Raw genomic sequence first — 18,159 nt, 5'->3', positions numbered from 1 at the left:
GGTTTTCTCATTAATAATTTCTTTATTGTAATATGACCATATTTCCTATAACTTGCCCAAACCATGCACAGTAACAGATCTCATGTCAATTTGCACACACTGTCAAGCATATCAATTGGGGAATAATCATTCTATGTGAAAATGCATTAATCGATCTAAAATTAACACTGTAATCCACAGTTATACTGCATCAAAAAATTTCGGCAAACATAAAAGTAACGTCTCTTCAGGAAGGGTAAGAACTAATGTTCTTGGACAATATCAGATTTTTTATATATATTTATTGCAAATCACGGAGATCCACAACATGTGCATACTTTATAACACGTGCAAAGAACTATATTCGCCCTTCAAAGACTTTAAAACAACGAGCCAGCCTTAACATCCCAGCCATGATACTCTTGATGTCTAGACACTTTCACAGTCAATACATACATATACATTTTCTCTGTGCAAGAAGGAAAGAAACAGATAAAGATCTTTAACACTATTAAACCACATCTCAACATGAGAGACACAAAACTTACATTTCCCATTGAATACAATATCTAAAATCCTATGGTCTCCAATATGCAGGAAAATGTTTGAAAAAGGCTTAATAATGTATGTTCACTGTATGTTTTATGATGTTTTACCTGTATGAAATGAATATTAAAATATGAAAGTCAATACGAGGGCTATAGATGCATCGTCAAAGCCATTTTTATCTTGCATTTAGAAGAGATTTTAACATCGTAGTGTCACATTAGTTCAGCTAAGATGACACTTTAAGACTTTGGTGTGGACTGTGGTAATGGCTAAATGTTCTTCAGGTGAACATTACAAAATGTTTTCTGGTCTAGATAGTGCCAATGATTGCTTGACAAGTTTTAACCGAACTGAAGTGCACTGAGTTTTCTTGTAAAAAGACTTCAAACATCACATATTGTAAAACACAGGAAAAAAAGTTTTGAGGAGATAAAAACAAACGGGAATGTAGATGAAAACTGATTTCCAATAAATAAACAAAAATTGATTATAAATGGCATTATATATTTAACAAATACAAAGATGCAGTGAGGGTACCATCAGTAGATGCCTTATTAAAACTGGAATGGACAACTACACTTGGTTGATGGGAAATGTTAACAATTATTGACAGGCAATGCATGACAGCTTAGGAGGCTTAACAAATATATATGAAAAAAAAAATGGAATTTGAGAGATTTTGAAATGGAATAGAGTGCACCATCAATGACATTATTTTAAGTAAGTTTACAAGGTACAGCCCTTGACACTGAGGTAATGGATCTTTGACTATATTCTGAACATCTTAGCTTTGATGTAGACTTTATGCACAAAAAAAAAAAAAAAAAAAAAAAGCCACAACTTCATCTTTATTCCCTGTGCTTTAAAGTTAATATATATATATATATTTGCAAATATTAACAAAGATTGTGAAAGAATTGCATTCAAGTGCCAAATAAGTAAAATAATCAGAATTAAGACCAGGAACTAATTTACAAGTGAAGGGAATAAAGATGTAGTGGATCTTTTTGTAGTTATTAATGATTTGTTTTTGAACGGTTCTAAAAAGAAAAAAAAACCTGGTGATTCATTACAGCTGGGAAAATGGTTAAACACATCACTCCCTGCAAAACAAACAACCTAAAAACCCACAAATGTAGCAGGACAACCATCACCACTTGGAATAAATTAACAATGTGCAGCATTCTGCAACTTGCCGACAGCAGGAATAAGGCAAATTCATGCAAGGCCATGAAACAATGAAACAATGTACAGATATTTACAAACGTATCTTTTTTTACATATTTATATGATTCCATTATACAAAATCACATTGAAAATACTCTCTTTATATACTAGCTTCAGCCATTTCATTCACTGTCCTGGTGATGAAATGTCACAAGTAAACAAATAATACACATGTTAATAAGAATGGGATCATGAGAATGCTGAAGACACTCAATTATCAGGATTTTTGCAGCATTATTTGCACTATTGAGCAACAAGGGCTCTCAGCATTCAATCTGTGATTGTAACTGCCTGCGTAGAGTTAACGTGCGACGATGTAACTGTTGCATTTGCTGCATACGGTCCCTCTGACGTGCCAAATTCTGTGGCATTGGGTAACGCTGACAGCCATATAGAAAGCGGTAGGGAATGCGAACGTGACATGCTGTGGCACGGCATCGTGGCTGGGGCATGGGCGGCAGAAGCATCCAGCGTTTGCGCTCAGCACAATAACGGTATGCCTCCTTGCGATACTGCTTATCCACATCGTCACTGTTCTTCCAGCCACCAATCACAAACACATCATCACCAAGATAGCATATAGCAGCACCCTCGATACTAGTAACCTCTGGGGGAAGGCTCTCAAGAATATCATCAGATATCCTTGCGCTGATCTTCTGACGAGCTACATCGTCACGTACATTGGTGTAGCTCTTGGGACAGCAAGAAGCCGTGTGGTAGAAGTTAGTCGATGCTACAGCCATTTGGAACAAGCCGTAGTTGTCGATAAGCGGTAAGGAATCGACTTCTTGCCACTGGCGACTGTCAGTGTCGTAGCGAGTAGTCACTGTCTTCAACCCATCATCGCTGTCGGTATCTATGGGTGTTCGCGCCATGACATAAACGTATCGATCTTCGACGCTAATGGCCTTGACGTCTCTCAAAATCTTAGGAGCAGATTCTAGGTTGTGCCACTTGTCTTGGTCAGGTTCATAGACACTCACATCCTTAAAGCCAGGGCTGAAGTTGCCATGACCGCCAATACTATACAGAATATTTTTGATGCAGGTGAGGCCAAAGGAATGCTTGCGTGTGGTGAGGTTGCTCACTTGTTCCCAGGTGTTGCGATTTGGATTGTAGCGCTCCACTGTCTTGGCAAATCCTGGCTCCATGGACCCAGCCACATATACATGGGTATCAGTGGCCGCAATAGCGTGACCATCCAGATGGTTATGGATGTGTGGCAAATTGACCCAACGGTCTTCATACACAAAGTACCCGACGCACTCACTCAGGTAGTCACCACCTTCAGAGACTCCGCCGACCACCATGATGACATCCATGTTCTGGCCAAATCTTGGTTGGAATGTGGCCATGTATGAAGCCCAGAACTCTGTATCTGCTGATTTGAGGTTCTCAAAGCGGATTGCATGACCCTCCACAGCCTCTGACACAAGCTGTAGGCAGGCTGCATTCTGCACAACCAAAGGCTCATTCTTCACAACTCTTGTAAGATACGTTGGCTTTATCTGTGGCAGCCTGAGAAGACGAAAAAGCTCCTCAAAATACTTTATCCGTTCTTCTGAGTTCTTCTGAACCCATTTGACCACTGCATCAAATAAAACCTCCTCAGAGTCAACTGTGATCTCTGCGTCTGACAGCCAGTCTCTGACCAGGTGGAATGGAAGCGTGTAAAATTCCTCATCCTGGATGACTTTGTGGAAGTTGCGACGAATCATATCAGCAGCACGTAAGGCCAGTTGATCCAAAGTGTACATGTGTGCAAGGCTATGGACGGCCACACAATTGCCCAGGCTGAGCTTCCTCTTGAGAAATTCTCCACAAAAATCCTTCAATTGCACAAGCAAGAACCTGTGAGTGGAAAAGAAAAGAGATTGATTTAGGACTTACAAAAACCAACAACAAGAACAGGCAAGATATATGATGTCAGTGCTCTTTTGTTTTATTTGTTCTAATAGTCAGCTAGGGCTGGGCTTTGACATTGTGACTGACATTGAGATTTTTCTATATTGTGTATATCACAGTATCAAAGTGGTAGAACAATACATGTACTCGTACCGAACAGTCACGGTACGGACATCTCGGTTCGGTGCATGAGGCCTTACAACGAATACAGGTAATTCACCCCCAATCCGGAAGGGGGCGCCCACAGCAATGAATGCGGTTTGATAATTGGCAGCCAGCAGAAGAACAGCGAATTCCATGAGTTGCGCACTTGAAAACAAAGCCCACTAGACAGTGACCATGTTTTGACTCTGAATGCATCTTTCACAGACTGAGAAGTCTGATATTCGAAAGGCTTGTGCACTCAACTGTTTGTGAAATGGAGCTTTGTGCTCATGTATCCTACTCCTCTCATCCGTTAAAAAAAATCCAAATATACCATAGTATTTCCATATTTGCGATGTAATGTATCTGAATGCTAAACTATTATATATAAAGTAAATTATAGGCTTTGTACTTCAGTCACGTTCCAATGGTGACACCGAGGCAGGGAAGCTGATGTTTGGTTCACTGTATTTATTTTGATAAAGTAACAACTGTGCTGTCAAGTTAGCAATGCTGGAACTGATGTTTTGTGTGAGTGTGTGTGTGCATGCGTGCACACTGGGGCGATCACTTAAACTGTTTCCTTATAATAGCAGAATCAACTTGAAACACAGTCTTATTAATAATGCTCCACTGTATAAAGGTCTGCTTTTATTTGTGTACACTCACAATGAAAACAAAACACTGTGCTTTTGTAAAATAAAGAAAACAAATAGGATGTCGCGATCTGCCATTTGAGTTTCCTTTCTGTGAACAAATTAAGCACGTCATAAAAAATTCTCTGAAGCTCAGCATATATATAGGCTATGTTAGGTGTTGCACTTTTTTTCCCCTTTGTTTATCTGTAAACTAAATCAAATATATTTCAAGAATGTATTCCTTGTATTTATATACGGTGTGTAATGCAGATTCTATATATGACAATGTAATAATAGTATTTTTACATCTAGGTGAATTTTTTTTTTGTTGTAATTTGTAAACTGTTCAAAATGAATGAGTGAACGTCATGATTCAGTTCATCTGGAAGAAAAGACAAAAATGCCGAAGACCTCAGCTGTGTGGGAGCACTTTAAATTGAGTGAGGACAAGAAAGGCAGTGTGCAAAATATGCGATTTGAAACTGGCCTACCACAACTGCACATCAATTTTGAAAAAGCACCTATTTTCTGTTAGTATGCCTATAGTATATTGGCGTTGCTTTTATCCGCCATGTTAATCAGTAATTTTACTAGGGCTGCAATAACTAATTGATAAAATCGAGGATTATTGATTATGAAAATCATCGACAACGATTGTCATTATCAATTAGTCGGGTCTGCCCACACACCACAGTGCACGTGCAACCGGTCGCATCAAATTACAGCACTGAAATAACACATTTCTATGGACAAAATGCATCTACAAATATTGGAGGCCAATGAAAAACTATGCAATGGTCAGTAGTTTAGTCATTTTGAAAGGATCCGTGCATGCAGTCAAGGCAAGGTGTATGTTATGTCAAAAGGGAGGCTTTCAATGTCTTAAACTTCGAAAACTCCTGTCTCAACATAATTGCAGCATACTAATAGTAGCGTAGTCTAGCAACAAAAAACTAATAAATGTAAAGACATCACTGAAACAATACTGATCTTTGTGCAAATTCTGTTTGCACACTATATATTAAAATGAAGATGTTCACAGAGAACAAAGGACATAAATTGATACAAATAGGCAGAATATTATCCCAGATAATAACACATGAAGATGATGGAGATGTCTATATGATGCATTTTGATAGCATTTATTGATAAACAATATGTCTCTAAATCATTTTCATTAAGATGAGAGTTTGTAGACAACAGATGCTTTCCAGATAAAGCACTTTTCTAACAGACAGACAGGAGATGTATGTATGTGCTGTGCTTACTTGGTGTATATGCACTGTAGGCTAATTAAGGGCTAAACATCAAAACCTCACTTTGCTGCAAAGCAAGTTAAATTATATTGATTCAATAAAGCAGCCACACTCAGGTAAAAAAAAAAGTCATTGTTAGCAGAGAGCATTTCAGCAGGCAAGAAATAAAATATGCAGCAGTGAAATTACAAATATCCAGAGCACACCATTGTATCAGGGGTCTGAATAGCGGTGGGTGATATATAGGTTAAAAAAGTAAATCGGTTTTTACTATAAAAAAATAATAAGACCTTGAAAATTGGGTGAATACATTATTTTATTTTTTTTAAACAGATTAAATCAAGTTATTTTCAAAATAATTATTAATATAACTTGAAATATTAATGTGTGCAGTGCATGTGTTGTTTTGTGTAAGTCTAAAGGGCAGCACTAAATAAATGTATTATGTCATGTGTATAGATTCTACATTTTACATACAAGTTATGATAACTTTGTATGTTGAACAGAGCAAAGAAAAAAAATTACTCTCAAATCAAATTATTGATCAACTCAGTGGTATACAGTCAAAATCAAACAGCAACAAAATAACATCAAACCTCACTTTTTTTTTGTGCATCAACATTAGGACTCAAAATGTCACTGGGTTAGAGAACTGACTCTCATGCTATCTTTATGCACATTTTTTCTTTTGGACCATGTGGATAACAAGAGCTGAAACATTTTTCTGATAGTTTTGCAAAATAAAGAACATCATATTACTTTGGAACTACATGAGGGCGAGCAGATTATTTTTTAATTTTATTTTTTAAGGGAAACTAATCTTTATGTAGGAAAACAATTACAAAAAAAGTATTATATCCCATAATGCTGGACATATGCTGGATAAAATGCTGCTGCTTAAGAACATACACATGCTCAGCTAATCCTGTCGATCTGAAAATGTTAATTATGATATCCAGAAAAGCTGCAGAAGGTACCCATGCTACCCAAAATGCTGCAAAGCGCTACTGACTCAAACGACGCATACAATCCCCAACGATAACAAAACACCAGTTTCATGTGATGCCCAATGTATAGACTATTCGTGATCAAACATCCCAACAATAATGTCTAGGTAGGCTGCTCGCTGTGTTTTGACACTCTTCGATTTGTATGGTTTTCTCTCACCTGTCAGCCAGCTCCAGAACCTCGTGCACGTTCGCAGTGCTCACTCGTATCTCGCCAGTGTACATGAACTGGATGACGCTCTCCACTGTCTCCTGGTCGAGGCCTGCCTCGCTGCTCCACTCCTTCATCTCCACCCGCCGCGTCACCGACTCTGAAAATTGACCCCCGAGTAGCGGCGTGAAATAATCCGTGGCTGCAGCTAAAACGGAACGGTGGGCGCTGAACTCGAATGTGTTGGTAGCTCCCGGGGCGCTGCTGAACGCCAGTGTCACGTCACAGAAGAGCCCGGCCTTCCGCTGCTCGTTCTGCCGCCGGGAGAGCTCCGAGCAGTGGGTCGCGGAGGCAAACTCCTCAGCCTCCTCAGACTCTCCGTCTCCCGCTAGAGCGCTTGTCGTGCTTGGCGCGCCGCTGTTTCGGCTGGCGTCCTCTAGATTAGGGGCGGCTGCGGCCATCTTGGTGTCCGCGCGGTCGGTTCGTAAAGTGCGTAAGATGTTGAGGTGGTGGAGCACACTCAAACATACACACTCCAACATAAACAGCGCTCAACACGCGCATGCGCACACGCACGGTACATACACCGCAGGAGTCCTGTTGACGCACAGGAACTGACGCGAGACAAGTTGTTGATCTGGGAACAGATAAGTAACATAACAAAAGAACATCATATTGTTTTGAAATCGCATAGAAATGTGTTATATGTAAAATAAAATAAAAACACACAATATTGTGTCAGACTTGATCCCTGTTGGATCTAGGCCTACATTCAGCTCATAAACGACGTCAGGAATGGCATATTTTAATCAGGACTACTAATGGTTCGATTTGGATATAGGGAAAACTCATGTGACTTTTGTGGTGTTGTAAAATAATCTGTGATTCATGTATATATATATTTAGTGTGTATACTCAAGCTTGTTTTGGATAATGTCTCTAACTCTATTTGTAGGATGTTTGGAACATTAATACAAATTGAAATTTTATATTTGTTTTTCTACACGATTCTAAATGTACAATTTATTTTCTTAACTAATTATTCAAATTAATTGGGAAATATATTAATATAAAGAAATTGGTAATGAGTAAATCTAAGCTAAATTGTGAACACACACACATATATACACACACACACACACATATATATATATATATATATATATATATATATATATATATATATATATATATATATATATATATATATATAAAATCATTATTATTATTATTTAAATAAAGTCGTGGCCAGAAGTATTGGCAATGGCATAAATTTAGTATTTGCAAAATGTGCGCTACTTAAGTTGTGGTGTTCATTCACATTGTTTCTAGACTATGTCACTGCCTATACTTGTAGAAACAGTGAGAATGAACATGCAATGGTCAGCAAAGCAGCAAATTTAGCAAAACACAAAATTTATGTCACTGCCAATACTTTTGGCCACAACTGTACAGGGCTGCAGAACTTGGTCAAAAAATATTGCAATTATTTTGTCATAACAGCGATAAGACATGGAACATACCTAAAGTTGCTGCTGTAACTAATTAATTATTAGGCCTGTTTTCAGGGCCGGACTTAGTGATTTGGGGGCTTTAAGCAAATGTCAGGTACGGGACCCCAACACAATAACTAAGCTTGCTCTTTTACATTTTTACATACTTTTACTAAACCTTATTTTTGCTCTCTCTCTCTCTCATAGTTTATAGTCTATTTACCTCTTCACAGCTTATGAAAATTTGATGCTCTCCAGAACACAAATACAAACTGGAGCGTTGGCCAAATATTTCTTCACCAATATCAAATGGGGGCCCCGATCAGAAAACCCTGATGCCCCGGAGCCTATCGGCTGCTTACCTCTCTTACTGGTTAAGTCCGCCCCTGCCTGTTATTAGTAGTAGGCCTAGCAGTAGTAGTAGTAGGCTGTCTATTTACTCAAATTATAAACATACAAAAATATTACTGCACTGCAAAAAATAATTTGTTGACTCAACTTAAAAATAAAAAAAACTTAGAAGACAAATATACTTTGAAAAAAATTACAGAAAAACTACTTGGTTCCAACCTAAATTTTCCTGCAATTTATCAATTTTATCAATTTAGCACTACAGCATGAAATTATGACTTCATGAACAATGAATATTCCATCCATCCATTTTCCAAACCGCAGATAAGCAGGAGCTTATCCCAGAATCTCGGGCCGAAGGCAGAGAAATCCCTGGAGAGATGCCAGTCCGTCATGAGCAAAGGTGTTATGGTTGATTCTTCTTGTTGCATAATAATAACATACTAAATTTATAATTTACATTAATATATTTAGGTAGCTAGAATACTTCTCGCCCGCCAATACAATGCATATCAACAGGAAATTAGTTTGCAGGCAACAAGCTACTCTGTCATTAATGGATTCAGCTTTTTTTGAGAAAACTTTTTTTTTTTTGTCTTGTAGGGGACAAGGGAAAGGAAAAGGTAGGTTAAATGAAAACAATCTTAGTAGTTGTAAAATGTTTGCACTCAGAATAGGTCTAGGAAAGATTATATGAAAATATTTCAGCCTAATAGTATTGAATGGCTATTTTAAATTGTATTTTGTTTTCAAATACAAAATAATGTACTTGTGTTTCTGAACCCCCCCCCCCCCCCCACATTATTTTTTTATATATTCAAACAGAGCCATTTTGCATTTGTATGTATTTGTGCAAATCTCTACTGTATACAAAGCAGAACTTGTTTACTGGTTTGAATATAAATCATGTTGATTAGTTGGTCTTCATTACTTTATTCCATGAGTTCATGTCATCATGAAAATGTTTGTGTATTGGAATACAGATGAACATAAAATTACAGAGCCACCTGCATGACCTCTTGAATTTGTGGTTTGCTTGCTTTAATTTTTCTTCTCATGCACTGGTTCACTGAACCAAACCGAATCAGAAAGCCTGTCAGAATGATCAGCATGATTACAGTAAATATGGACATTTTCACCAGAACTTATGAACACATGGTTCACTTCTGCTCCAAGTGCAAATATTAAATGCAGCATGTCAACTCCTCCAATTCACTGAAAGCCATCAATTTGTTAGTGAAGATATCAGAATAAGTAACTTCACTCACAATATTTTTGATTATTCCAATATGCACTGAATATCATAGGTTTTTTTGCACTAAAGAGATTACCCTTGACCAATTTTGAATGTTGTGGAACAAATGAACATTGTCCAACATAAATAACCAATAAAGAACTTTATTTTAAAAATACTAGAATTTTGCACATAAAAACAACACCATAGAAGCTAATTTAGTTTCACTTTTCTGTTGCAGTAATTTATCCCAGAAAGTGATTTATGTGCTTAGTATGAATCTCCACTTTGCGTACTCAAGTTTCAGGGAGTATATGCTAACATTTCATAAATGGTATCATTTGAGAATATGCTATAGAATTTGGTGCTTTGCATCTACAAGCTGTGGTGTCTTCATTCAGACTGATCAAAGCTGGCAGCCTGAAGAGACACGATACTTCATTTGTTAATCATAACCAAAGCAAAGGAAGGTGCATTGTGTTAGTAATATAAGATGGCCAATGACACTGTACCATAAAAATGAAGCTTGCTTTATAATCAACCGTTTTATAAATTCAACTGAGAACTGTCATGCTTTAACATAAGCTTAACTACTATTTGTCAGTATTTTGCTAGTGTGTTTCTTTGGTTATGACTGAATAATTTACCCCTTCCCACTATGATAAAGTAATAAAATAAACATGTTCCCACATATTTATCCAAAATACTTGTAACATTTTCCAGGTTTACATAGACATGTGCTCAGGAAGGACGTAGGAGATATCATCCCATGGGTGGCGGTAGAGACCCTGTTTCAGACGTTTCTGGTCCAGATAGTGACCTGTGGGATTAACAGTAAAAAATATTACATTAATTAATTAATAATTAACTAAATTTGCTAAATTTTCTATGGATTTTTTCACACAAATATACTTGTTACTTGGTGAAGTCAACATGGAATTTTTTTTTTAAACAATCTCAATTCAAAAACAGAAATAAACAGCAGACACGTTGGGTAATAGAGGTTATTTTTCAAGCAGATATTCAGTTTTAGAACTGGTGGGACTGGGTCTGGACAGTAAAGAGTAATTCAGTGGCATACCGATGAAACCAATGCTGCGTCCCAGAACGAAGATTCCATTAAGAGTCCCGATCTCAACAAACTCATCCGCCTCATCCCTGCAACGCATAAACACTGATGTAATTTAGATGCATGATCTTTACAATGACATTAAACAAATGTCAAATAAACTAGTCAAGAATATACTCTGCAAATTAACTAGTGAAGAATATACTCTGAATATAAAGAACGAGCACTAGACAAAACAGACATTTGGATTTCAGACGCCTGAAATAACTGTTAGGCGACGAGAAGAGGCTTAGTTTATCAAAAAATTGTATTAGTTGCAAAAAAAAAAAAAATCCACAGAAAGTGGCAAGTCACTTTTTCCTTGACAGACAGATTATTAACAGCTGGTCTATCAATACATCGGTCAAGACATACAAACATTCATGTCGTTCATCAACCTCAAATGTGGCTTATCATCTGAAACATCTAAGTAGGAACATCATTACATGGCTTCTCTAAAGTTAATCTAAGTGTACCTTATTCAAGTGTTTGAGTGTGGAAGCCGAAGCCGAATAGTAGCACGCTCACTGCATGACAGTTATCTTGGAAGTGCCAGTTTGATAATTTGCATTTAACTTAAAATACTTTGTCATTTTTGCTCATACAGATAAGAGTACTACATCTTTTGAGTCAGTAAAAGGTCTACTTATTTCTTTCTGTGCACTCGCAATAACAAAATGTTGTGCTTTTGTAAAATAATGAAAGCATTGAAATATTTTCAGATTATGAAATGTGCTGTCCACTGTCTATCGCTGCAGCTGAAAACACAGAAAACACTAGTTCATTAATGAATTATCATGTTAAGTCTGTCTTCTTGCTGTTTTTACCCCAAACACATTAGTAATCACTACTTCTGCTAGCATGCTGTGGCGAATTTTATGCGTGTACTTAAGTGCTGATTGATTAAATGCTCATTATTATGAATAATATGGTTAATTATATAAATGTGTGATTAGTCGACTAATCGCTTAAAACGAACGACTATTAATTGATCAACGCCAGAAATAAACAATTTCAGACTCTTCTGAAAATCAAAATCACACATCTGCACAACAACCGCACTACAATCCAAGCGATTGCCCAATGGAAATCACATTTAAAAAATCCTAGATATTTCTGGTCTCTGTGACTATGTGAGCCCTGGTGCTGGAAATATTTAGGAAATGGAATCCATCCATAATATTAAACACATATTTAAAAACAATAGTTTTCTTGACTTACCGTGTGAATCCTCCACATGTTCTTAAGAGGTCCACAAAAGCCACACCAATAAAACCATCAACGTTTAGAATAAGGTTAGGTTTCTGCAGAGCGGGAAAGACATTGTAATGTGAGCATCACATGAAGAAACAATCACACAACAAAACATACATGCATTAAAATGGCATCAGTGATAACATCACCTTGGAGGTTGTGATCTTCTCTACTTCAAGGGCGTAGTCCAGTAACTGTGTTGATGGGAAATGCTGCTTCACAAAGTCCTTCAGGATCTGCACCCTCATATCAGGGTTATTGATCTGTCACCAAAAAGCCCAGATATGAATATATACAACATTTTTGAGAGTCGCACCACATGACATTTTAATGTATTACATTAATTTGTTGTTTATGTATGCATTTAATGATACATGCATGTATGTGTAAATAGAAATACACATGAGATTCAATTTGGGCTACTTTCAAATGTGGTTCCAAATCTGATAAATATTTGGCCACCTCAGCTTGAGATTAATATTGCATGTACTTAAATTTTGGTCTGTTGATCATGCAAATCTATCGTTTGACAAGGACCGTATGAACTACTTTTATGATGCATTCGGTTGGTTTATGGTATGGGAAAAAAAAAACTCACAGGTGTTTCAATACATCCCTAGAAAACTTGAAATTATGTTACATGCCGTAATCAATGACAGAGTTGGGTATTCAATGCCATACTCTTGATTCAAGTCCAGCCAAATTAAAATGAACTTTTTACACATTAGGGTAAATTTGTACTCAAACTTAAACTCAGATATTATGGACTCAGAAATTTTTCAGTTGAGTCCATGTAATGCATTACATGAAAGACAATAAATGAATTACGGCTGTAGATGGCAATTTTCTCTTGGTTAATTTCTCTTGGGTCATTTCAAATTAATTTTGATAAATAAGTCGCACCTGACAATAAGTGGCAGGACCAGCCAAACTATGAAAAAAAAGTGTGACTTGTAGTCCGGAAAATACGGTAATTAAGTCTCATGCAATGTTTTTATCTGTGTGTGTATGTGTGTGAGTATTTACTGATTTGACTCTATGCCCGATGCCCATAATCAGTACACCATCTTTCTTCATCTTGTTGACAAACTCCATGGGCAGCAGGCCGCTGTCGAACGCTTTACTGAACTGTTTAGCAGCTGCGTCTAGTGCACCACCGAATCTATCTCCCTGCAGAACACACACACCATTCAGTTCCTCTTTAAAACGAAGGAGAATTAGCAAGCATATTTTTCAACTATTTCTCATCATATAAAATAGTAAATATCACATATAGTAATTACTATGTACAATGTTTTCTTAATATTTAATTATTGTAATATAACTTGTAAATCAACAGCAGATATCAATAAATATCATCGAAATCAAACATAGCCATACTCTATTTGATATATTTCATATTTGATATGAGGCTAGTGAACTCTCGTTCTTGCTGTACTGTAGCAGAACCAGTTTAGTTTGGAAAACATCAGCCATGTACATTGACTGATCTTACTATTGTCAGAAGTCCAGAGGTCAGACTGGACACCAGGTCTTTACCGGCACGAGCGCACACAATAGTGTTATGAGCACCAGATACAGCCGGCCCATGATCTGCAGTCACCATCAAACACATCTCGATGAAATGACATGCGTAACGTGGTAATCTGTCAAAAACACACATGCATTCATGATTTTAAGCCAAAACCATACATAACGCAAGTTGACAAACACAGATAGTTTCTCAGTCAATTCATATGAATATTCTATATAATGAAGGAATTTTACATAACAAACCTCCTCTGAAACCACAGCAGGCCCAGTACCCCTCCTAGTCCCATTTCCTCTTTGAACACCTCGGTGATGGGCATACCAGCATATATGAGCTCCTGGCCCCTTTCATCACAGATACTAGTCATGAATGATGCAGGTTTACGAATCAAACCCAGCTCCTACACACACAGAAGCAGCCCAGATACATCTTGAAAATTGACCATATCCTCCTTTTTATTATGCATTTTAGCAGCCAGCAATTTACATTGACTTTCCAGTGAATCCACAAATTGGTTAGTTTTTCTTGTAAAAAAGTAACATTCTATATGCTGAGGGGATAGTCTGGAGCTCATGCAGCATGTTGAGTTTTTATTTTTATTTGTTTCTGCTAAATTGGTTCATTATTAAAACATTGTGTTCTATGGATAAATCTGATTAATTTTTGATGTGCTCAATTTTACAGGAACAGAGATGGCATAAATAGCAGAACATGCGCTCATTTAATATAGACAATAATACAGACATTATAGATGTACAGTGGATGTTGAATATGTTTAGCAATTTGCATTAAAGGGGTCATATGTGATTTAAATTTTTCCTTTCTCTTGCATAAATAACATCTGTAAAGTTACAAAGAATAAGGTCTCAAATCCAAAGAGATATTCTTTATAAAAGTTAAGACTCGTTTACGCCCTCCTAAAACGCCTTGTTTAAACACGCACCCACAAGTCTGCGTCAAAATTTGCATAACACTGCCTAAATGTTCACACTAAGAAAAGAACGCATAATTTTTATTCTGGTGGTGCCATGTTGTGGAGACACTGTGTGTTTCATTGTGAAAGCAAAACTACTTTGTTTGGTCTTCCAAAAGAGGACACAACTAGAAATCAGTGGTTAAGTTGTATTTACAACACTGTTCCAGAACAGTTCAACCCAAATATTCAGATGTGCAGTGCATTTTATGGAGGATGAGGACTGTTTCCTGAAACTAGTAGTCTACAACGGCGATGTTTGTTTCTATAAAGTGGGGCAATTTCAACTTTACTGATGATTCAAACTAGGGATGCACCGAATCCAGATTTTTTGGGTTCGGCCGAATACCGAATCCACTGTTTAAGATTCGGCCGAATCCGAGGCCGCATACCGAATCCTACTCGCATCCTTATTCCATTAACACAATAAAACACATTAATGAAGTAAACAACGTCCACAGCAATGTATTTTTGAAAAAAAAAGAAGGGACCATTATCCCAGGATGACAAGTGGGAAAAACTATTTTGACAGTTACCATAAGCCTTAACCAAGTACAAACCAAAACCTTTTAATAAAAGTGCAACAATGCAAAGAAAAGTGTTCTTCTTTTCTTTAAATCAGAATATGTTTGATGACTTAACTGAAATTAATGTTATTGAACATTTACTCAACAAACATGGATAGTAGGCTGTTTAGTTTTCGTTTATAACAGTAGGCTAGGCTACAATTAGAACAGTAGCCAAATATTACGAAAAATATTATGGAAGGAAATGGAAATCGCTGCTGGTTTGTCTTCCACCACTCAAGATGATCCTCTCTAAGAGGAATCAAAGGCTCACCGAAAAAAAAAAATGCTTATCTTCATGTCAGCACCCAATGTGACTGGCTCTGTATCGCTACAGAACGGTCCACATGTAAACACCTTCACGTTATCAACGGCCGCGTGACGTAGACCAGCGTAGCAGAAGCCTAGAGTTTGGTTCAGTGGAAAAACATCTAAGGTTCGGCCGAAACCGAACCTCATCAAAAAGCCAAGTATTCGGCGGAATTCAAATCCAAATCCTGGATTTGGTGCATCCCTAATTCAAATGCGAATTTTGGGCAGTGTAGAGTAGCGCTTGTTTTTCATTTCACAGATCACAAATGCAGACATGGTATTATGTTAACGCAGTGCGATACGCAAAGCATAAAAAGACTGTATAAGTCATTATAATCAGTAATAATGTCCCCACTGGATGCAACAAATGCCTTGTTTGTCTCGCCACGCCGGGAGACAGCATCAAAGTATAATAAGGGGCCTAACATTTCCGCACACGCTTGAGATAGCTGGCCAATCAGCATACACCTCACTTATCAGAACAATGAGCTTTGTAAAAATGTACACGTTTCATTATGTGGAAAACAATGTGTTTTTTTAACCTTTAACCGCATAAACACATTGCATTACACCAGCGGTTCTCAATTCCAGTCCTCGCGCCCCACTGCTCTGCACAATATTGTATGTCTCTCTTTGTTAACACTCCTGATTCAGATAATCAACTCGTTAGAAGTGAACTGTGTTCTCATTGACATGGTTTCTACACAGTGTCCATTGCTCCCTACTCCCTGAGCAGGGGAAATCTGTTGAAGTTTACTTCACTTCGGAACATTAATTCACGGATTTGCGTTGCACAACGTCCGTCTGCACACACGGACAAGTGTGACATCATATAGCTCTGTAAATCAATACAATATAAATTCACGTCTCACACACTTCAATGCATTTTGAATGGAACATATACGTTCGCTTCGAACTGGAATCATGGCTGAATATCCTGTCCACTTCGCAGGGCACTTATGTTCGAATAGAACAAACATCTGAAGCAATAAGAGAAACATACTAAATGTGCAGAGCAGGGAGGTGCGAGGACTGGAACTGAGAACTGCTGCATTACACCAAATACACAAAATAATGTTCTTTTTAACAACATCATATGACCCCTTTAAAATATTTAGAAGAAAACCCAGACACAGTCAGACATTTTTATATTTTTCAAATATTCGTTTGGAAATTGTAAGGAATTAAAATTTTCAATTAACAGTTAATTAAGAATTTTACAGCAAGTTCACAACCCAGTCATTTATTTTAGCATGGCATTGTAGATTCTGTTGCAATTAAGCAGCAACTGAACAGTGATGCAGGAAACACGGTCAGAGTATTTCAGTACCGTATTCTGTCCACATCTGTGAATTGTTCACAGAATCAAACAATGAAAATCATCAAGTTTTTTATGTGACATGGAACGGATTCTAGATAAGATTCCATTCACAAAGTTACACGATGTACGGCAGCACATCATACACATCACAATACCACAAACAGAAGAATCAGGTTTTAACACTAGTGAAAATTTATATGAAATCACTGATTACAGAATATTGTAATGTTTCTGAAAAAAGGCAATCCTCTTTCACACTGTAAAGGAATGGGGACAGGACTTACTCTTGCCCAGGAGTAATCCATTGGGACGGTAGGAGGAGGAACTTCCTGTGCTGGAACAATGACTCCTTTCGCGACAAGATCATCATACACAAACCTTCCCAAAAAAAAAACAGAAAATAAACTAATAATGCTTCCGTTTTGTTCAACTCAATTCAGACTACAAACTAGCTTTCACAACACAGGTAAATGAGTTCTTATGCTGAGGTGAAGGGGTGGTTGATTGCCATTTCACTATTTTAATGTTAGTTAGTGTGTAGTGTTGCTGTTTGAGCATAAACAATATCTGCAAAGTTACGACGCTGAAAGTTCAATGCAATGTCTTTTAAAATTCTCGCAGTTTAATGCTTCAAAAATGGCTTGTAGGGTCTACAACGAGTTACTTAATTTATGTTATGTAAATAAACCCCAACCCCAGAAACATGCAACAGGGGGGCGAGGCCATGTTACGCTGTTTTTACAGAGAAGAGAAAGAGTTGTTGTCATGCCGTCAAAACTAGGGGTGCACAATAACATCTATTCATATATAAATCATGATACTGTCTTCTAACGATTTCTAATGGATTCACCAGTTTCAATATTAATGTTTCAAAGCAGCGGTTCCTGATCCTCATGTGACATCCTCCTGTTCTGCACACACTGCATCTCTCTTTCACCTGATCATCAGCTTGTCGGCTATAAAAACTGTTCCAATTATACAATTTGTGTGTATAGACAGACATATATTTTTTCACATAGCTATAAGAAGCGTTAAACATTTAGTTGCCGTGCTGTACTAAAGCTTTAATCAGGATAAAACCATAAGATATATTAAAAGCTAACAAGCAGTAGCATTTAGAAATAATAGCATATCGAAAGAATGATACAACAACAAATTAA

At 37.2% G+C, this 18,159-nt stretch overlaps 2 protein-coding genes across 3 annotated transcripts in view; both read right to left on the bottom strand.

Annotated features, from left to right (window-relative positions):
• Positions 1–264: 264 nt before the first annotated feature.
• klhl11 (kelch-like family member 11) lies at positions 265–7,437 on the bottom strand. The gene is made up of 2 exons (XM_052612165.1): positions 6,866–7,437; positions 265–3,606 (listed from the first exon to the last, which is right to left on the bottom strand). Exons 1-2 carry the CDS (start codon positions 7,396–7,398, stop codon positions 2,019–2,021), a joined length of 2,121 nt encoding a protein of 706 aa, XP_052468125.1. The 5' UTR covers positions 7,399–7,437; the 3' UTR covers positions 265–2,018.
• A 2,641-nt stretch (positions 7,438–10,078) lies between these two features.
• aclyb (ATP citrate lyase b) overlaps positions 10,079–18,159 on the bottom strand; it is a 32,956-nt gene continuing 24,875 nt past the window's right edge. For both annotated transcript variants that reach the window (XM_052612157.1, XM_052612159.1), the window contains 8 exons: positions 17,284–17,377; positions 14,073–14,227; positions 13,792–13,942; positions 13,323–13,466; positions 12,446–12,559; positions 12,264–12,346; positions 11,016–11,092; positions 10,079–10,754 (listed from right to left, as the gene is read on the bottom strand). In XM_052612157.1, the coding sequence (XP_052468117.1) occupies positions 10,660–10,754; positions 11,016–11,092; positions 12,264–12,346; positions 12,446–12,559; positions 13,323–13,466; positions 13,792–13,942; positions 14,073–14,227; positions 17,284–17,377 (913 nt within the window). In that variant the 3' untranslated portion in view covers positions 10,079–10,659. The remainder of the gene's footprint in view (positions 10,755–11,015; positions 11,093–12,263; positions 12,347–12,445; positions 12,560–13,322; positions 13,467–13,791; positions 13,943–14,072; positions 14,228–17,283; positions 17,378–18,159) is intronic.

The sequence above is a fragment of the Carassius gibelio genome, chromosome A12, assembly GCF_023724105.1.
Source record: "Carassius gibelio isolate Cgi1373 ecotype wild population from Czech Republic chromosome A12, carGib1.2-hapl.c, whole genome shotgun sequence".
NCBI classification, from domain to species: domain Eukaryota; kingdom Metazoa; phylum Chordata; class Actinopteri; order Cypriniformes; family Cyprinidae; genus Carassius; species Carassius gibelio.
Note: the sequence above shows the minus strand (reverse complement) of the source record. Positions and strands in the feature narration are given on the sequence as shown.